The 16052-nt window shown below is 47.2% G+C and overlaps 1 protein-coding gene across 8 annotated transcripts in view; it reads left to right on the top strand.

The window, feature by feature from the left end:
- The window catches only part of LRP8 (LDL receptor related protein 8), a 129593-nt gene extending 114010 nt beyond the window's left edge, over window positions 1-15583 (top strand). For all 8 annotated transcript variants that reach the window (XM_072649504.1, XM_072649503.1, XM_072649506.1 and 5 more), the window contains 5 exons: window positions 251-403; window positions 2017-2235; window positions 6303-6371; window positions 8143-8315; window positions 10312-15583. In XM_072649504.1, coding sequence (XP_072505605.1) covers window positions 251-403; window positions 2017-2235; window positions 6303-6371; window positions 8143-8315; window positions 10312-10350 — 653 coding nt within the window. In that variant the 3' untranslated portion in view covers window positions 10351-15583. The remainder of the gene's footprint in view (window positions 1-250; window positions 404-2016; window positions 2236-6302; window positions 6372-8142; window positions 8316-10311) is intronic.
- The last annotated feature ends 469 nt before the right edge of the window (window positions 15584-16052 follow it).

Below are 16052 nucleotides of genomic sequence, written 5' to 3'. Positions count from 1 at the left end.
ACTCCGTAGAAGTCTGTGATTCTGCAGGAATCTGTAGGGCCCCATGTTGGAATAGAGAAAGTCCAAGGTTGGAGCTGGGATGCCTGTCTCTGGGACCTGCGGTTAATCTGGTGACCTTCTTAAGCCCCAGTATCGCTATCTTCTAAATGCCCCCAGGGTCTGAGAGACTATCCAGAAGGAGACTTTTCCCCTGCCCTGGGGTCTGGAGCCCCCCTGACCTGATCCATCAGCCTCTCTCTCTCCTCCTCAGCTCCTGATGCCTGTGAGCAGAGCTCTCAGCCCAATGGTGGCTGTGAATACCTGTGCCTTCCTGCCCCCCAGATCTCCATCCACTCTCCCAAGTACACCTGTGCCTGTCCTGACTCCATGTGGCTGGGCCCAGACATGAAGAGGTGCTATCGAGGTAAGAGTGGCCAGAGGCAGGGATGGGATCATTGGCCCCATCTCTCCCCATCTCTTTCCCCCTTTGTGCCCGTGGTGCATTGGTTAGAGCAGGGTGCAGGATGTGGAGTCGGGGACCCAGTTCAGATCCCAGTGCCTACATGTCATCAGTCTAGTCCTTTCTTGAACTTCTGCTGGGATGAGAACTGCGGTGATCATAATTCTGCTCCTTCCCTCCTGTGGGGATTGAGGGGGACAGTTCTGTAAACCTTAAGGCTCTAGAGGGATGGGCATTGTCTTTGCTGAGTGCAGCCCCAGCTGCCTGAACGACCTGCCTAGCCTAAGAAAACCATTCATTCCTATTCATCACTCATGCTGAGGGTCTCCTCTGTCCCAAGCAGCACGGGGACAGACTGAAAACAGTGCGGTCCCTGCCCTCAGCCAGCACGCAGCCTACTAGGAGAGGGGTTGGCGTGTCACAGGAGGCCAAGTGTGGTTGGGGCAGAGGAGGGAACCAGACAGAGGACCCTGAGGCGAGGAATCTTCAGCAGAGGGAGAGGAGGCATGTGGACTGTCCCATCATGGCAGCCAGGGCACATGCCTGGAGGTAGGAGAGGAAAAGTTCAGCTCTGATACTGAATGTGTGGAGGAGAGAAGGAAGTGGGGAGGGGAGGAAATAAGCATTTATTAAGTACCTGCTGTGTGCCAGACCCTTTATAAATATTATCTCATTTGGTCAAGTATGCTATAGGGCTAGATAAAGGTAGAACCAGATGGAGTAAGGCCTTGAGTGCCAAGATAAAGAATTTGTATTTTATCCTGGTTGGCATTGGTCATTGAGATGGATGAAGTGAAATGAATAAAAAGGCATTTATTAAGCACTTACTGTATACCAGCATCTGAGTATCATACAGTTCCAAAATTAGACCTAGAAGAGAGCCCCTCAAGTCCAACCTCCTTAGTTTCCTGACGAGAAAACTGAGGCAAAGGGGGGTTAAGTGACTTGTCCAAGGTGACACAAGTATGGCTTCAAGCCCAAGTTTTCCAAACTCAGAGAAAGCATTCTTTCTTCTCTACCCCAAGGAGTATGGTCCTTGCCCTCAGAGTTTTTATTCTTCTCAAGAAAGAGCATGAGTCAGTGTCAGTCAGGAAGCACACATCTATTAAGTGCCTGTTGTGTGCAGGGCCTGGAGTGAACCTTAGGAAAGAAGGGCTTGGAGAATTAAGAAATGGGGTGTGGTGGCTTCAACAGCCCTTTCCAGAAGTGATGGTGGATTTAATCACTGTGCCCCTGAGGGAGGGGTGGAAAGCAAGGGGAGGCGGTAGGAGAATGCAGCAGGGCAGATGGCAAGATGCCAGAGAGAGGGAGATGGTACAGCCTGGGTCTGGCCCAGTACAGTGGGTTAGGTCAGCTTGTTTTTTCATTCATTCATCCATGTTACAAGCAATTTATCATCCAGCAAGCACTTATTAAATGCTTACTGTATGCCAGGGCTAACTATGTTAGTCCCAAGTTCTGGTCAGCCTGACTGGGCTTAGTGATTGCTGCAGCCAGGGAGAAGATGGGCCCAAGAAACTTGAGCCGGATCAGGCCAGCTTGGATCATTGTCCCTGTCTTCTGCCTTCCCTCCACAGCCCCTCCATCTACCTCAACAACGACGTTGGCCTCCACCACTGTGAGGACCCCTGGCACAAACCTTCTCACCACCAGCCCCACCTCTCTCCCAGGCCACATGAAGAATGAGAGCTCAGGAGAACCCTCACAGAGCTTGGGGACAGCTGCTAGTGAGCCCAGCATTAGTGCATCTCCACCAGGGGTTCCCAGCCCAAGAAACAGCAACCACTCCCAGCACTGTAAGGATGCCTGTTCTGGGGCCCTTTCGGGTTGGGTAGGGGTTACCCTCTCATTGCAGGACACCCTAACCCAGGCTGGATTGAACCGATGACACAAGGTCCTACCTGAGGGAGAGGGCAGGGTGGTGCAGTGGGGAGTGTCCTGGCCTTTCCATCGGAAGGCCTGGGCTGAGGCCCAGCTGTGCCCCTTGTGGGCGTGACCTTGGGCAAAGCCTATCCCTGCTCTGGGCCCCACTTTGCTCATCTACGAGTTAGAGGTGTCGGATCTCCCATACAAGTCGCACGGGCTCCTCCTGCTCTTCTGCCTCCTCCTGGGCTGTGACCTTCCTGGTGATGAGATTCTGAATTATTAATAAGGACAGCTCCCATTCCCATAACCCTCTAAGGTCTGCCTGGTGCTTATCATGGCATCTCATTGAAGCCTCAGAATGGGGAAGGAAAGGTGGTCTTTAGTCTCCTTCTATAGGTGAGGAAACGGGCTCCAAGACATTACGTGCCTTAGTACTTGTCACATAGCTAGTAGATGTTTGAACTAGGATTTGAGCCCAGTCTGGGGCCCTTTCACGTCCTGCTATATCTCATGTGTTATGTGTTCTAAGCTCCCTCCAGCTCTGATTTTCCCTGCTCTCAGGCCCTCTGAACCTTCCTTTCCTCACCTGTCAGATAAAAACATCGCTTCTGCCATACCACCTCACCCTAGGGTGGATGTGAGGTGGGGCTAGGAGCTACAGAAGCACCCAGCGCTGCCTCCACCACAGGGTACCTGGCTGGGTTCCTGTAAAAACCTGTCCCCCGGATATTTATCCCTGTTCCTCCTGTCTGCCCAGGCCTTGACTCAGTCCATCAGATGAAAATAATTAAGTTCAGAGCTTATTAAAATGTTAGGCACAGTAATTGTCACCATTAGAAATGTCCTGTCTCATTAACTAGGAAATGCCTTTTTAATTGAGTTACCTGCCAAGGAGAATTCATTTAGAAGGATGAACTCTTTTGGAAATCATTTTCCATGCAATGCTGACCCCCATCCGCAGCTGTGGAGGGAAGGAATGGGAAGGTCCTGGTCTGATGAGGCCCCTCTGGGAACCCACCCCTGCTTCTAGTTCTGCACTAAAGCCCTTACCCAGCACCTTTGATGTGGGAGGATTCTGACAACCACCACCCCGGGTTTTGTTTGTGTTCCCTTAGCTTCAGAGACAGATGTGGGAGCCTCCTTCCCTGGTTACACCTCACTAAGTTTGTTTTGCATGACTTCATATGTATAATGGGTATAATATTTCTTACTTCTTCAGTGGATGAGAGGAAGGTTGAGGAAGGGGGAATTTGGAACTAAAATTTTTTAAAATTAATTAAAAACAACATTAACAAAAACAACCCCGCCCCCCCCCAAAAAAACCCAGCTCACGGAGTCTGAGTGCACTGCTTTGCTTTGTTACTCCACACACTGGAGAGGAAGACCATCCTCCTTTCCACAAGAAAGACAGCAGGGTATAGGTGAAAGCGCACTGGGGTCACTTGCTGTGTGTCTCTGGGCAAGGTTATTCCCCTCTCTGGAAAGTTGTAATAATACCTGTACCACTTATTTCCTTGGGTTGTTGTGGGGATGCACTTTATAGGCCTTAATGTGCCGTACGCATGAGAGCTGTTCAGAGGCATGGGATATGGAGTTGGAAAGGATGTTGGAAGTCTTCTGGTCCAGCCCCTTCATTTTATGGATGAGAAAGGGAGAGAAAGTGACTTCCCCAAATTATGTAGCCAGCCATCGGCAGAGCCAAGATTATGGTCACTATTACAATTAATTCAATTTCAAGAGAGCTAGGATCTTTTGAGAGCATGCCCATCTTTTTCTGGCCTATCCTTGCCAGGTTTGGGGATCAGAACTTGAAACAATGAAATAAAATGACTTTTTCTATTTTTGAGAAAATTATATAGTATGGGGATTGTTCTCTTGTGAAATACATGACAACTTGGTACATGGATGTCCCTTACTAACTTGTTTAGTTTTTCCTGAGATTGGTTTGTCTGTTTCTTACCTTGTTAATTTGAGTGTTTCAGATTTTTATAAGTATTTATTCTTTGTTCTCTGTAAATTTATTCTCTTTATATTTTATGTTCTTTTTCTTTTACTGGCATTTTGTGTGTGTGTGTGTGTGTGTGTGTGTGTGTGTGTGTGTGTGTGTGTGTGTAAGCCGTGATTCAGTTGGTAGAGGAATGTCCATGAATGCAAACTGGCAAATTATGTGTGATTTATAGTCTAAGAGTGAAGCCTGGGGCGTTAAGGGAACAAGTGACTTGCCTTGGGTCATATCAAAGATGAGTCTTAAACCCAGGCTGCCTTGGTAGCCCCTCGACCGGCTTTCTTCCTTTCTTGGATTTTCTTTCTGGTTTTGGTCATTGGATTCTCTTCTTGCTTTTAAGGGAATTTGCGTAATGGTTTGTCAATAGTATTGGCCTCTTCCAATGACTGAGTTTTGTTTTCTTTATCAATCCAATTATTCTTTTAATTTTTGTTGGTTGATTTTGCCTTTTACTCTAAGGATTTCCTGTTGGGTACTTGCTATTGTGTGACTTTGTTCCTTTTCTGATTTATTTAACGGTTTACTCTGCTCATAAATAGTCTCTCTTTCCCTTTCTGGTTCCATAAGTGTGGAGGATGGAAATTTGTCTCTGAACCCTGCTTTGGCTACGTCCCCTAAATGTGATTGGGTAGAATTTAAGTTGTCATTATCTTTAATATTGTCTGTTATTGTTTGTCTAACTTGTTAACCCAGGAATTACTCAGCAAATCATTTTTTTCAATCTGTGTTTAAACCAGAATTTTTCAGAGCAATTTCCTTGTTAATTATTGTCTTTATTGTTCTATAATCTATGCACAGTTTAAAATTTCTGCCCTTTCGAGTTAAAAATGCACAGAACGGACCCTGTGTTGAGGTCTGCTGTTACCCTCTTCAGGTCTGAGTCAGTGGTTTCTTGAACTGTTGTAGCTACACACATACACAAAAGAAAAAACTCCCTTGGGTCCCAGAGTACTGGTGATAAGCCCCTTGGTACCCAGCAAGGCTAGTCTTGGGTAGCATCATTCACCTGCCTGCTTTGGGGTTGCCAAACCAGAGCCTTTAAGAGCCCAGGGTAACTCCCAGAGCAGGAGAAGGCTCTGGAGGGAAGTGCTGGTTGAGACTCCTTCTCAGCGATACTCTTAATATAGGCCCAACTGACTATCCCTACTCTATATAATCCCTAGGAACAGCCTGCCTTCTCTTTTCCCTTCTCCTCCCAGCCTGGCTGTGAAGGTTCTCTCTGTCCAGTATCTGGGCTGGAAGTGAGCTGCTCATCTTTTTAAACTCCTTTTTTGGGAGGCTAGGTTTCCATGAAGTCTGAGTCAGGCTTGTATTCTGAAGCCTATTGGCCTAAAATGGGGCTTCTTTAGGGCTGTCTGTTGGGGAGCCAATCTGGGCAGAGGAGGAACCTGTAAGAGCTTTGATATTGAAAATGGACGAAACAGCATTTGAAATAAAGAACCAGCCCTTCTCAAAAAAAATGAAATAAAAATGGAGAGATCCCTCAAGTGTGAGAGTTGGGGGGCAAACCTACATAAACCAGAGGCTGTAGAGACTGCTTCTAGATACAGAGCAGAAAAGACCCTAGTCTGACCCCTCCCCTTATTTTCCATATGAAGTAACTGACCTGTCTAAGGTCACACATCAGATGCAGGATTTGAACCCAGGTCCTATGACTCTCACACCAGAGTACCATGAGGTTGACAACATGGATGCTCCCACCAAATGCTCATTCAATATGGGCGCCATGCATCACCACCTATATTACAAAAAACACCACCACAACAACCAAGGGCAGCTAGGTGGTGGCAGAAGACCTGAGTTCAAATATGGCCTCAGATACTAACTAGCTGTGTGACATTGGGGGTGAGCCAGATGGCGTCTAAGGTCCTTTTCAGACCCAGGTCAGCCAACTTTCTTCTTTTTCTGCCACTTTGGAGTGGGAGTGTAGACTTGCACAGGGGTAGTGCTCTGCCAGGGTTTACTAAATTAATGTGTTTCTACATCTTGCAGATGGGACCATGGGTGGCAAGCTGGTCTCCACAGCCACAGCCGCCATTATCGGCATCATCGTCCCTGTGGGTGAGTGGGGCCATTGAACTGTCTTCTTTGGTTTGGAAAGGAGGAAAAAGCCCTTATTTCTGGTCCTGACCAGGGAGGAGGACGTGGGGAAATGGGCCCCGTGGAAGACTTCCTTCTCCTTACTCATCTTCTCTTGCTTTCTATGCTAAATGAGCCGGCAGTATGCCGGGCTCTCTCTAGCGCTGGAGTGAATTCAGTTACCGTTGGACCAGCCTTCTGCTCCTTGTGGGTATGGAGACTTGGGCCATAGGCCAGACCCCTCCCCGAGATGAGAAGGAAAAGTGGTGATGAGGATCCTCACCCACCCACCCAAATCAGTTTAGTCCTAGCTGCATGAATAGAAACCCAGGGTTAAGACTTTAGAAGGAAATGGTGATGTTTCTGACACAGACCACATTCAGAGGACTGTGTCTGGCTCTGGCTGCCACATTGTAGGAGGGAATGTGGGCACAGCCTCAGAGTGTCCAGAGAAGGCAGACTGAGACAGACAGGGAGAGGAAAACCAGGATAATGAGGTGGAGGGCCTTAGAGTGGCCAGTAGAGAGGCAAAGCACTGGGGAGCCCCCAAATGTCTGTGTGCAGAGGAGTGTCCTCAGCAGACCTTGCCTTAAGGAAGGGGGTCTGCGGAGGATGGACAGGAATGAAGAAAGACTTGCGACAGGGAGGCCAATTAGATTGCTAGTCAGTAAGCATTAAATACCTACTATGTGCTAGACACTGCGCTCAGTACAAAAAGAGGCAAAAGACAGTCCCTGCCCCCAAGGTGCTCACAATCTATTGGGGGGTGGGGGGAGCAACCTGCAAACAAATATATTCAAGCAGCCTGTCTGCAGGATAAATAGAGTGTTAGGAGGGGTTGAGAAAGGCTTCCTGTAGAAGGCAGGATTTTTGCTGGGATTAGAAGAGATAGAAAAGTCACTGAGTCAAGAGATGAAGTGTCTTATTGAAGAAATTGTGTGTGTGTGTGTGTGTGTGTGTGTGTGTGTGTGTGTGTGTGTGTGTGTGTAAGAAGATTAGAAAGGTAGTTGGGCGTGGGGCTGGCACTAGGGCTTTGATCACCAAACAGGATTTTTTTTTTGGTCCTGGAGGTGATAGGAGCCTCTGGAGTTTATTTTGTAAGGGATAAAGACTCAGCCTGTGCTTTGGCAGCTGAGTAGAGGCCAGACCAGAGTGGGGACAGCCTGATTGCTGCAGACCCACCAGTGGCTAATTGCAGTGTTGATGATGAGGACCTGAGCTGGGGGGTGGCAGAAGAGAAAAAGGGGAAACTCAAGAGATGTTACAAAGTAGAATGACAGGATTTGGCAACAGGGCAGGGAGATGTGAGAGAGCCAGAGGTGTCAAGGATGGCACTGAGGTCAGATGACTGGGAGCAAAGGTGAGTTTAGTTTGGGGGTGATGGAGATGATGGTCCAGTTTTGTACATCTTGACTCTGAGGTACCAAAGGGCCTCTACCTATGCAAGGACAGATACCACACAAAGAGTTGGCAAGGCTTTGCCCTGGAGGGCAGAGTTAGGAGTCATAGGGAGGTTAATTTCAGCTTAGCCTAAGGAAAGACATCTTACCAGCCTGGAGCTATCCTTTTATGGGACAGGCACCTCTTGGGGAATGAGAGATCTTTGAGGGGAGGCCAGATGACCCCTTGTGGGGAATGTTGTAGGATCCAAGGTCTCTTTGGGGTCTAGAAAGCTCTGACCCTGAGGCCAAGGTGGGAGCCCCTCAGGGTGCCTGGGCTGAAGCATCCACTCTCCACCAATCCACACACACAGGGGTCATCGCTTTGCTGGGCATGAGTGGCTACCTGATCTGGAGAAATTGGAAGAGAAAGAACACAAAAAGCATGAACTTTGACAACCCTGTGTACAGGAAGACGACAGAGGAGGAAGATGAGGACGAGATCCACATCGGGAGGACTGCGCAGATTGGGCACGTCTACCCTGCAGTGAGTGTTTTTGGGGAGGAAGAGGTCAGGGCCTCTCATAGGCCCAGCATGCTCCCTACCCCTTTGCCCCTGCCTTTCCACCTCACTTCCTTCTCCCCACCTTCCCCTCTCTCTTTCCTTATCTCTCGTCCCTTCTCTCCCTCCCTCCTCTCCTTTTTTCTCTCCCTTTTCCGTTCACTCTTTCCCTTCTTCCTCCCTTTCTCTCTGTCTCTTACTCCATCCCTGTTTCTCCCCTTCCGACTTCTCAGTGATTCTAATTATTAGTGCAGTCCAGACCCCAAAAGAATCCCCATAGTAATATGAATGAATGAATGAAAAAGTACTTACTACATGCTTACCATGCGTCACATGCTGGGTATGCAACAGAGAAGGCAGATAGTCCCTGTTCTCAAGGAGATGCACCTATGGGAGGTTTTAGCTGCAGGTCAGATGGAAGGGTCCCATCGTGCTCAGGGGGTAGCAACCAAGCAGATGGCCCAGCCCCTTCTTTAGGATAATTTCCATTAATAAAACCATATCCATTTCCGAGACTGGATTGTTTGAAGGTGCCAAGGACTTGATGGTTTTCAGTAGCTGTGTCTACCGAGGAGGTCACTGGGGGCTTTGGCCCCTGAAGAGTCAGTGTTGCCCTGTGCATCTGTATCCCCAAACTTTGCTTCCCTGGGCTGCTGGACTATGAAGCTTCTGCTTGGAGCCCTCCCAGGAGTGGGAGCCCAGCACCTCCTCAAGGCAGCCCAGGCCTCTTTGGGACAGCTGTCATGGCTAGGTAGTGTTTCCTACCATCCAGCCTCAGCTGGCCTCTCCCCACGCTGTTCCTGGTTCTGTCCTTTGGGGCCACTCAAGAAGACTCATCCTTCTTCCATGTGCCAAGTGAATGAGAGAGGTACTTGAAGTCAGTGGCCTATCTTTCCCAAGTCTTCTCTCCTCCATGCTCAGTGTCCCCAGTTCTCTCAGCCCATCTGAGGTGATGTACATAGTCACCAGTCTTTTGGTGCCTTACTTGCTCTCTTTTGGCCAAACTTCAGTTTGACTGATATTGGCTCATTAACAACCACAGTTTGGATCCTGTCGTTGTAGCCAGTTTCAGAACCACCTGAATAGATACTTTCTAGCTAAATCTCTCTGTCCTTCCTAAAATGGGGTACCCAGAACTGAATGTAGGAATCTGAATGGGCTAGAGGACAATGGCATGACCACTTCCCTCCTTTCAAACACCAGGCAGTTCTAAGATCACATTGGGGTTTTGGCCACCATGTTAAGTATCTACTTCTATTAAGCAATCCATGAAAGCCCCTAGGTTTTTTCACATATTTGTCTAGATGCACCTCCATTTTGTGTGTATGAGTTTATTTTTAACCCAAATATAGAACTTTAAATGTATCACTGCTAATTTTATCTTATTAGAATTTGGCCTATTGTTAAAATTTTTTATTATCAGCTTAACAATGATGACCAGAGACACCAAAGTATTGATTTGTTTTGCTATCTATTACCACAAGAGAGGGATTTTAGTTCAGCCCGGGCTCTAACCTATTGAAAACTGCCTCTGTTGACCACCATGTTAACTATCCCTCCCAACTCTGTGCCTTCTATAAAACTGGCCTTATTAAACTCATCAACTAAGGTCAGATCCCTGGGGCATTCCACCATTAACCCATTAATGATCACATTTGGGTCATAACACTAAACCACTTCCAAAGTCACCCAAGTACCAAGCATAAGAGCCCAAATATAACTGTATCTCTCTCATTTCCTTGGTTTACATGCATAAGCCCCCAGTCTGAGGGGACCTGCTCCTGGGCCTCTGATACTGACTTTGTGACTTGGGCAGGGCATTTCCCACTTCTGGGGATCACTTTTCTCATGCGTTAAATGAGGGGGTCAGACAAGATGGTCTTTGGAGCTAGGATGCTGTGTTCCTCTGGGGAAGGATGTGGTCTTCCTCAGGAAGACAGAGATTGTCTCACTCTCACTCTGCTTTGGTCTCTCTCCCCAGCGAGTGGCATTAAGCCTTGAAGATGACGGATTGCCCTGAGGACGAGCACCCCTCCGTGCCTGGTGGGATCAAACACATGCACTGGACTCTTTCTGGACACTGGATGGATGGATGGTTGGATGCGTTTCTTTGCCTGGAGTGTGTGCGCGTGTGAATGAGGGCGTGAGGGTGTGTGTCTGTGTGCGTGCTTGGGATTCTTTTTTAAAATTTATGTTGCGGAAAGGTAACCACAAAGTTATAATGAACTGCAGACATCCAAAGGATGTGAGAGTTTTGTATGTATAATGTTTTATACGCGTCTTACCTGGCTGCACTACCGTAAGGAAAAGCAAAGCAGCCGCTGCTGAGCAACTGACGTGATGGACGGAACCAGACCCAGCCCGGCAGGATGGGAGCTGGCTTACCATTTTAAAATTATATTTATAGAGCGTGTTTAAGGGGGTTTTGTAAATAAAATGAAGACGCTTTGTGGCTATCCATCAACATAAGTTAAAAAAATGATGAGCCCCTTCATGTCCTCCCCACCCCCCAACACCCCCTCTAGAGTATTTATTAACATATTTCGCAGAAAAGAACTGTAAATAATTTAGAGAGGTGAGAGTATTTATTTTGGGGTATTTTGGCTTGCTGTGTATAGACTGTGTGGGGGCAGTCAGAAGGAATGGAAACATTGAAACACAGGCAGTCCTTCTGCAGAGCTGATGAGTAGGTCAGACCTTGGCTAGAGGAGCATCTGCTCCATCTCCAAAAGAGCCTTGTCGTTGGTGGACAAGACAGCACCATGGAAAACATTCTTTGGGCTGGGCTTCTCTCCCTAAGGCTGTTGTGCTCACTTTGTACAATGCCAGAAACACCTGAGCATCTTGGTTTCTGCATCTGTAAAACAAGGGTTTGGTTGGAAGCGATTAAATAATCTCTTAGGTCTCTCCTAGCCTTGATTTTGTGTCCCAGGCCCCCCCACCTCTGACATCCCTTGTTTTAAGGTCCTTCCAGCTCTGAGATTCTGTGCTCTGAATTGTGTTTTCTATTCCAAAGTCCCTTGCATCCTTGACATTTTATGTTTTAACATTCCGAGACACTGTCCCACCCTGGCTCTCTCTGAGTCTGTGATTCTGCTCCTTGGTTGGCAGGGTTGGCACTCTTGCCTGACCCCTCTCCCATCTCTTCCCAGGCCCCTTGTACAGATCATCATGTTGTTATTCCCAGTTTCACAGGGAAGAAACCTGGCAGCAATCTGTTGAGAATCGGGCAGCCGATTAATCCCCAGGCACTTCTTAGGGGGGCAAGCACTGTCCAGTCACTGGCCACACAAATACAGAGAGACAGCCCTGCTTTCACAGGGCTTACTCTCTAGTCAGGCTCGGAGCTGCTGTGAGGTTGGGTCACTGCCTCCTCCATTTGGACTCTGGAGCCCTTGAAGGCCAGAGACCTTGTGCAGCCTGGTCCAGCCTGCTCCAATCATCCTGGGGTTTGTTGGAGTCCTCCACTAGGGGTGAGAGTGGGGCAGGATGTGGCTAAAGAGAGAACCAAGGATCTATGGGAGCATCTGACCCTTCAGTAATGTACAGCAGCTACTGGAGATCAGGGAGAGCCCTGAGGACTGGTGCCAATACTCCCCACATGAGCCTCGGTACCCCCTCTGTGAAATGAGGAGAGGGGCCCATGAGTCAGAGCCTCTTTCTAGCTAATAAATTAAGAGCTGGGAGGCATCTCAGAGGCCTAGTCCAACCTTCTCATTTTATAGAGAAGGAAACTGAGGCCTTGAGGAGAGGTTAAATGACTTACATATAAGACCATAGGTCTAGAACCAGTAGAGAAAAAGCCCTCTTCTCAAGGAGCTGGTAGAGTGAGAGATTGCTTGAAGACCTAGGCTCAAATCCAACTGCTAAAACTTAGCACAGTGCCTGGCACACCCTCTTCCTTACTAGCTGTGTGACCCTGGACGAGCCAGTCACCCTCTCTGAACCTCAGTTTCCTCTAGTATGGCAGTAACAACAAACCTCCTTCCCTCCTGGAGTGATGTGAGGCTCAGTGTACACCTTGAAATGCTCTAAAGTGGTCAGTCATCATTTCCTAGATGGAGGAACTGAGGCAAGATTATGTGGCATGCCCAGTGGCCATACAGCTCAGAGAGGTGGAACTCAAACCCAGGGATTGCATTAGTACAGGGGATTCTCAGGGGAGGGAACTTCCTCTGCCGGTGAAGATCAGTACCTTCTGTTCAATGTTATTGCCTTAAGGAGTGGCCAGGCTGTGCCAGGGAAGGATTTGAACCCTGGCCTTTGCTGGTTCCAAAGCTGACTGCCCATACCACTACTCTGATGCCTCCTCAAACCCAGAATTTCTGGTTTCTAATCTGTCTCTGTTTCTGCCACACCATGGCAGCAGTGAAAGTACTAGGAGCATAGATTTGACCCATGGGCTTTGGCTTCTCTTCTTTTTCTTTCTGTCCTTTTTTGGGGGCGTGGGCAGGGAGAAGAGAGAAAAAAATGTTCAAGGGAAAAAATGGTTCCTTCTCCTAATCTAGTTCAGACCGAAGAAACTCCCTTCTGATCCCTGTCAAGAGACAAAAGAGGTCGTAATCATAGTCGAGACAATTTCTGAGAAACAAATGAATGGCAAATTGTTTATTCCCAGACCTCAGACATTCATGCATATGAACACGTGTGGATTACAGTTTTGTGAATAAGATGGGCAAGTCTGAATTTCTATATCTGCATACACACACACACGAGGTATAGGTCACTTTCTCTGTGGAAGCCCCTCCTAGGCCATGGTGGATTATTATTCTCTTTGTGAGATCACTTAGCAACAACTAGCCCCTCCGCTGCCAAGCCAGTGGAGGGATTAAGCCCCTATACCCAGTTCTCTGCAGGGATGCATTTTCTTGACTCCCTGCTGAGCTCCTGCTCACACCTGTCACCCACTGAACCAACAATCAGCATCATACCTTCACATACCTGGGATAGGACACTGCCAGGCACAAGTGGCCCTAGATCTTTCTGCAGCAAGGCTCAATGAGCCTCGAACATCCAGCCATGTGTGGCTATGCTGGGCCTAGATCCTTTCACTGTATACCATGCATTTATCATCTTGGCTTTGGGACAGAAACAATGGTGTGCAGTTAATGAGAGGGGGCCTTGGCAGCTTTGTAGGACAATGAGAATTCCTTTATAAAACATATTACTTAAATCTGCCCTTTATCACCAGCAAAATATCCAAGGTCAGTAGTAACAAAAAGGAAAGAAGGAGCTTCCGTGGTGTACTTTAGAACCTGGAATTTTACACCTGGAAGAAAGAACTCCTTCACTTGACACAAAAGGAGCAACATGGGTGGCCAAACCCTTGATTTTAGAGGACCTGGGTTTGAATTCTGCTTCTGTTATTGGTTTTCTGGTCTTCCACGAGTTCTTCTCTGAACTTCAGTCTCCTGTTCTACAAACAGAGTTGGGCTCAGTGTTTTAAGGTGGCCCCTTCTGGCTCAAGTCCTAGGATCGGATGTATCCTTGAATCTGTCCCTTTCCTCAACATCCTTAGAAAGACTGCCCTGACCTCTGGGTGCCATCTCAGCCCTTCCATTTCCTTAGCAATCCATGTCTTTATTGGGAATCTCAGGCAATATCTGATGCATGATGCCAGCTGAGATTGGAAATCAAGAAAGGATGGGAAATTCAAATTATGGTGACTCAGACAAAAAAGCCAGAGTTTCAGTTCAGTATCCTGACTAGTCATTAAATGCTCCTTTCTGACTATTTCTCTGTTCTCATCTTCCAGCATACCGTCTATAAACACCTTTTGCCCTTGTACACTCAGGGCCCTGGCTCAAGGAAGGATGCCCAAATTATATCCCCAGCCCTGGGTTTGATCCAGAGTTGTATTCATTTTCCCCCAGTTTTGTAGACATCCTAGTGTCTACCAAAGGAAAGGAAAGACTTCTGAAATCGAAAGGCCTAGGTTCAAATTCCTTTGATGCTTAGTATCTGTGTGATCATGAGAATGCCATTTTAACTCCTTGGGTCCCCTCACTTTCCATATCTATAAAATGAGAGGTTTGGACGATGTGGCCGTTGAGGCATCTTCTAGTCTTGTTCTGTCTCCAGTGTTTTGTAGACGTCCTAGCTGGTGCTCTGTCCAAAGCATTGTCCATCCCCAACCTACCACTGTAACATCCTAATGCTCTCATCTCCCATGCTGTGTTCAACCAAGAGCTATGTCCACACCATTGGGAGGTCCTCACCACTTTTCAAGTGAATGGGCTAAGGTGGGGGTGGGGTCTTCCAGTGTTGTAATTGTCCCTCTGGAATTCTTTCTTGAGTATGGAGAAGAAAATGGGGGGTCTGTAGCATCACCTGGAGACAGACACCAATCATTGTATACCATGATGGTCAGTGAACCCACCATCCTCTTACTGCATAGCAGTGAGTCAGCCATAATAAGAGAATTCCCTGAGTAGATCATCCCGTTCCCCCATCAGTGCATGAAGGTAGAATATCTGAAGTGAGGCGTTCATTATGTTTTTAGACTTGGGATTCTTTAGAGGCCAGAGGACCTCCAAAGAGGGGCAGACTTGCTTTGGATTTCCCATCCTCACCCTAAATCAAGGAGGCCCTCTGTCCTCTGAGACCATTCACCATGTGCATGGTCCCAGGGTCAGCAGGAAACCATGCTTATACCCATCATTTGACATGAAAAAGAAAGAAAAAAAACACCTGTAAATATGTTTGGAGACGGGAAGGTTTTGATACTTTTCTTTTTACAGAAAAAAAAAATAAAAGACAAAACACAAATCTGTACAGACATGTTTTATGAAACAAAAACGAAACAAAAATCAATTTTGTTTTCCTTCAAATTATAGATTTCATGCTCAGTCCTGGTTGGAAAACACCATTCTCTTGTAAAAAAAAAAAAATCATGTCATAAAACAAAAACCATTTTTGTTGTGCTCTGATTTTTTTTCTTGCCTTTCTTTAACAGACAAAACCGATCCCAGTATTGAGCACCGTCAGACTTTGTCGGAATGTTGTCTAACACTAATGTTTCTGCCCCCTCCTCAGGTCGCCTCCAGCTCTGTTCACATCCCTGCTTGGTGCCTTTTCCCTTTCGGTTTCTAGCTCATGGGCTGAGGGACTGAGGACGGGTGGGGGAATCTGCTGCATTTTTTTTGCTGGACTGACATCGATGTGGGGGAACTGAAAACCAAAAGAGGTCATTTGTAAAACAGTGCACTGTTTCTACAATCAGATTAAACTCATTTTTTTTTAATCTGGGAGAATTGTGCCATTGTGGTCTTTTAATAAGGAATGTGCAGGACTAGTCAACCAAAAGACATTTATTAAGCACCTACTGCATGCGAGGAACTCTGCTGGGCACCGGACATACAGAGCCAACAATGAAACCTCTTACATTCTATCGGGAGAGACGTAAACACCCACAAGTAGCTATAGAAAAGCACAAGGTAATGGCGGGGAGTGGTTCTAACCTGGGGTCGGTGAATCAACCCATGGATAGATTTCAGGGAGTCTGTACTTGGACGGGGGGAAAATTACATCTTTATTTTCACTAGCTTTTGGTTTCCTTTGTAATGCTCTATATTTTGTTTTATGCATTTAAGCACATGATTCTGAGAAGGGGTCCATGGGTTTCACCAGACTGACCACCAAAGGGGTACAGGAACAGAAATGGCTAAGAACCCTTAGACTGCCATATGGGGGAGTCAGGAAATGCTTATTTTTATGTTGACA

Source organism: Notamacropus eugenii, chromosome 2 (assembly GCF_028372415.1).
Source record: "Notamacropus eugenii isolate mMacEug1 chromosome 2, mMacEug1.pri_v2, whole genome shotgun sequence".
Lineage (NCBI taxonomy): Eukaryota > Metazoa > Chordata > Mammalia > Diprotodontia > Macropodidae > Notamacropus > Notamacropus eugenii.
This window is presented reverse-complemented; position numbering and strand designations above follow the sequence as displayed.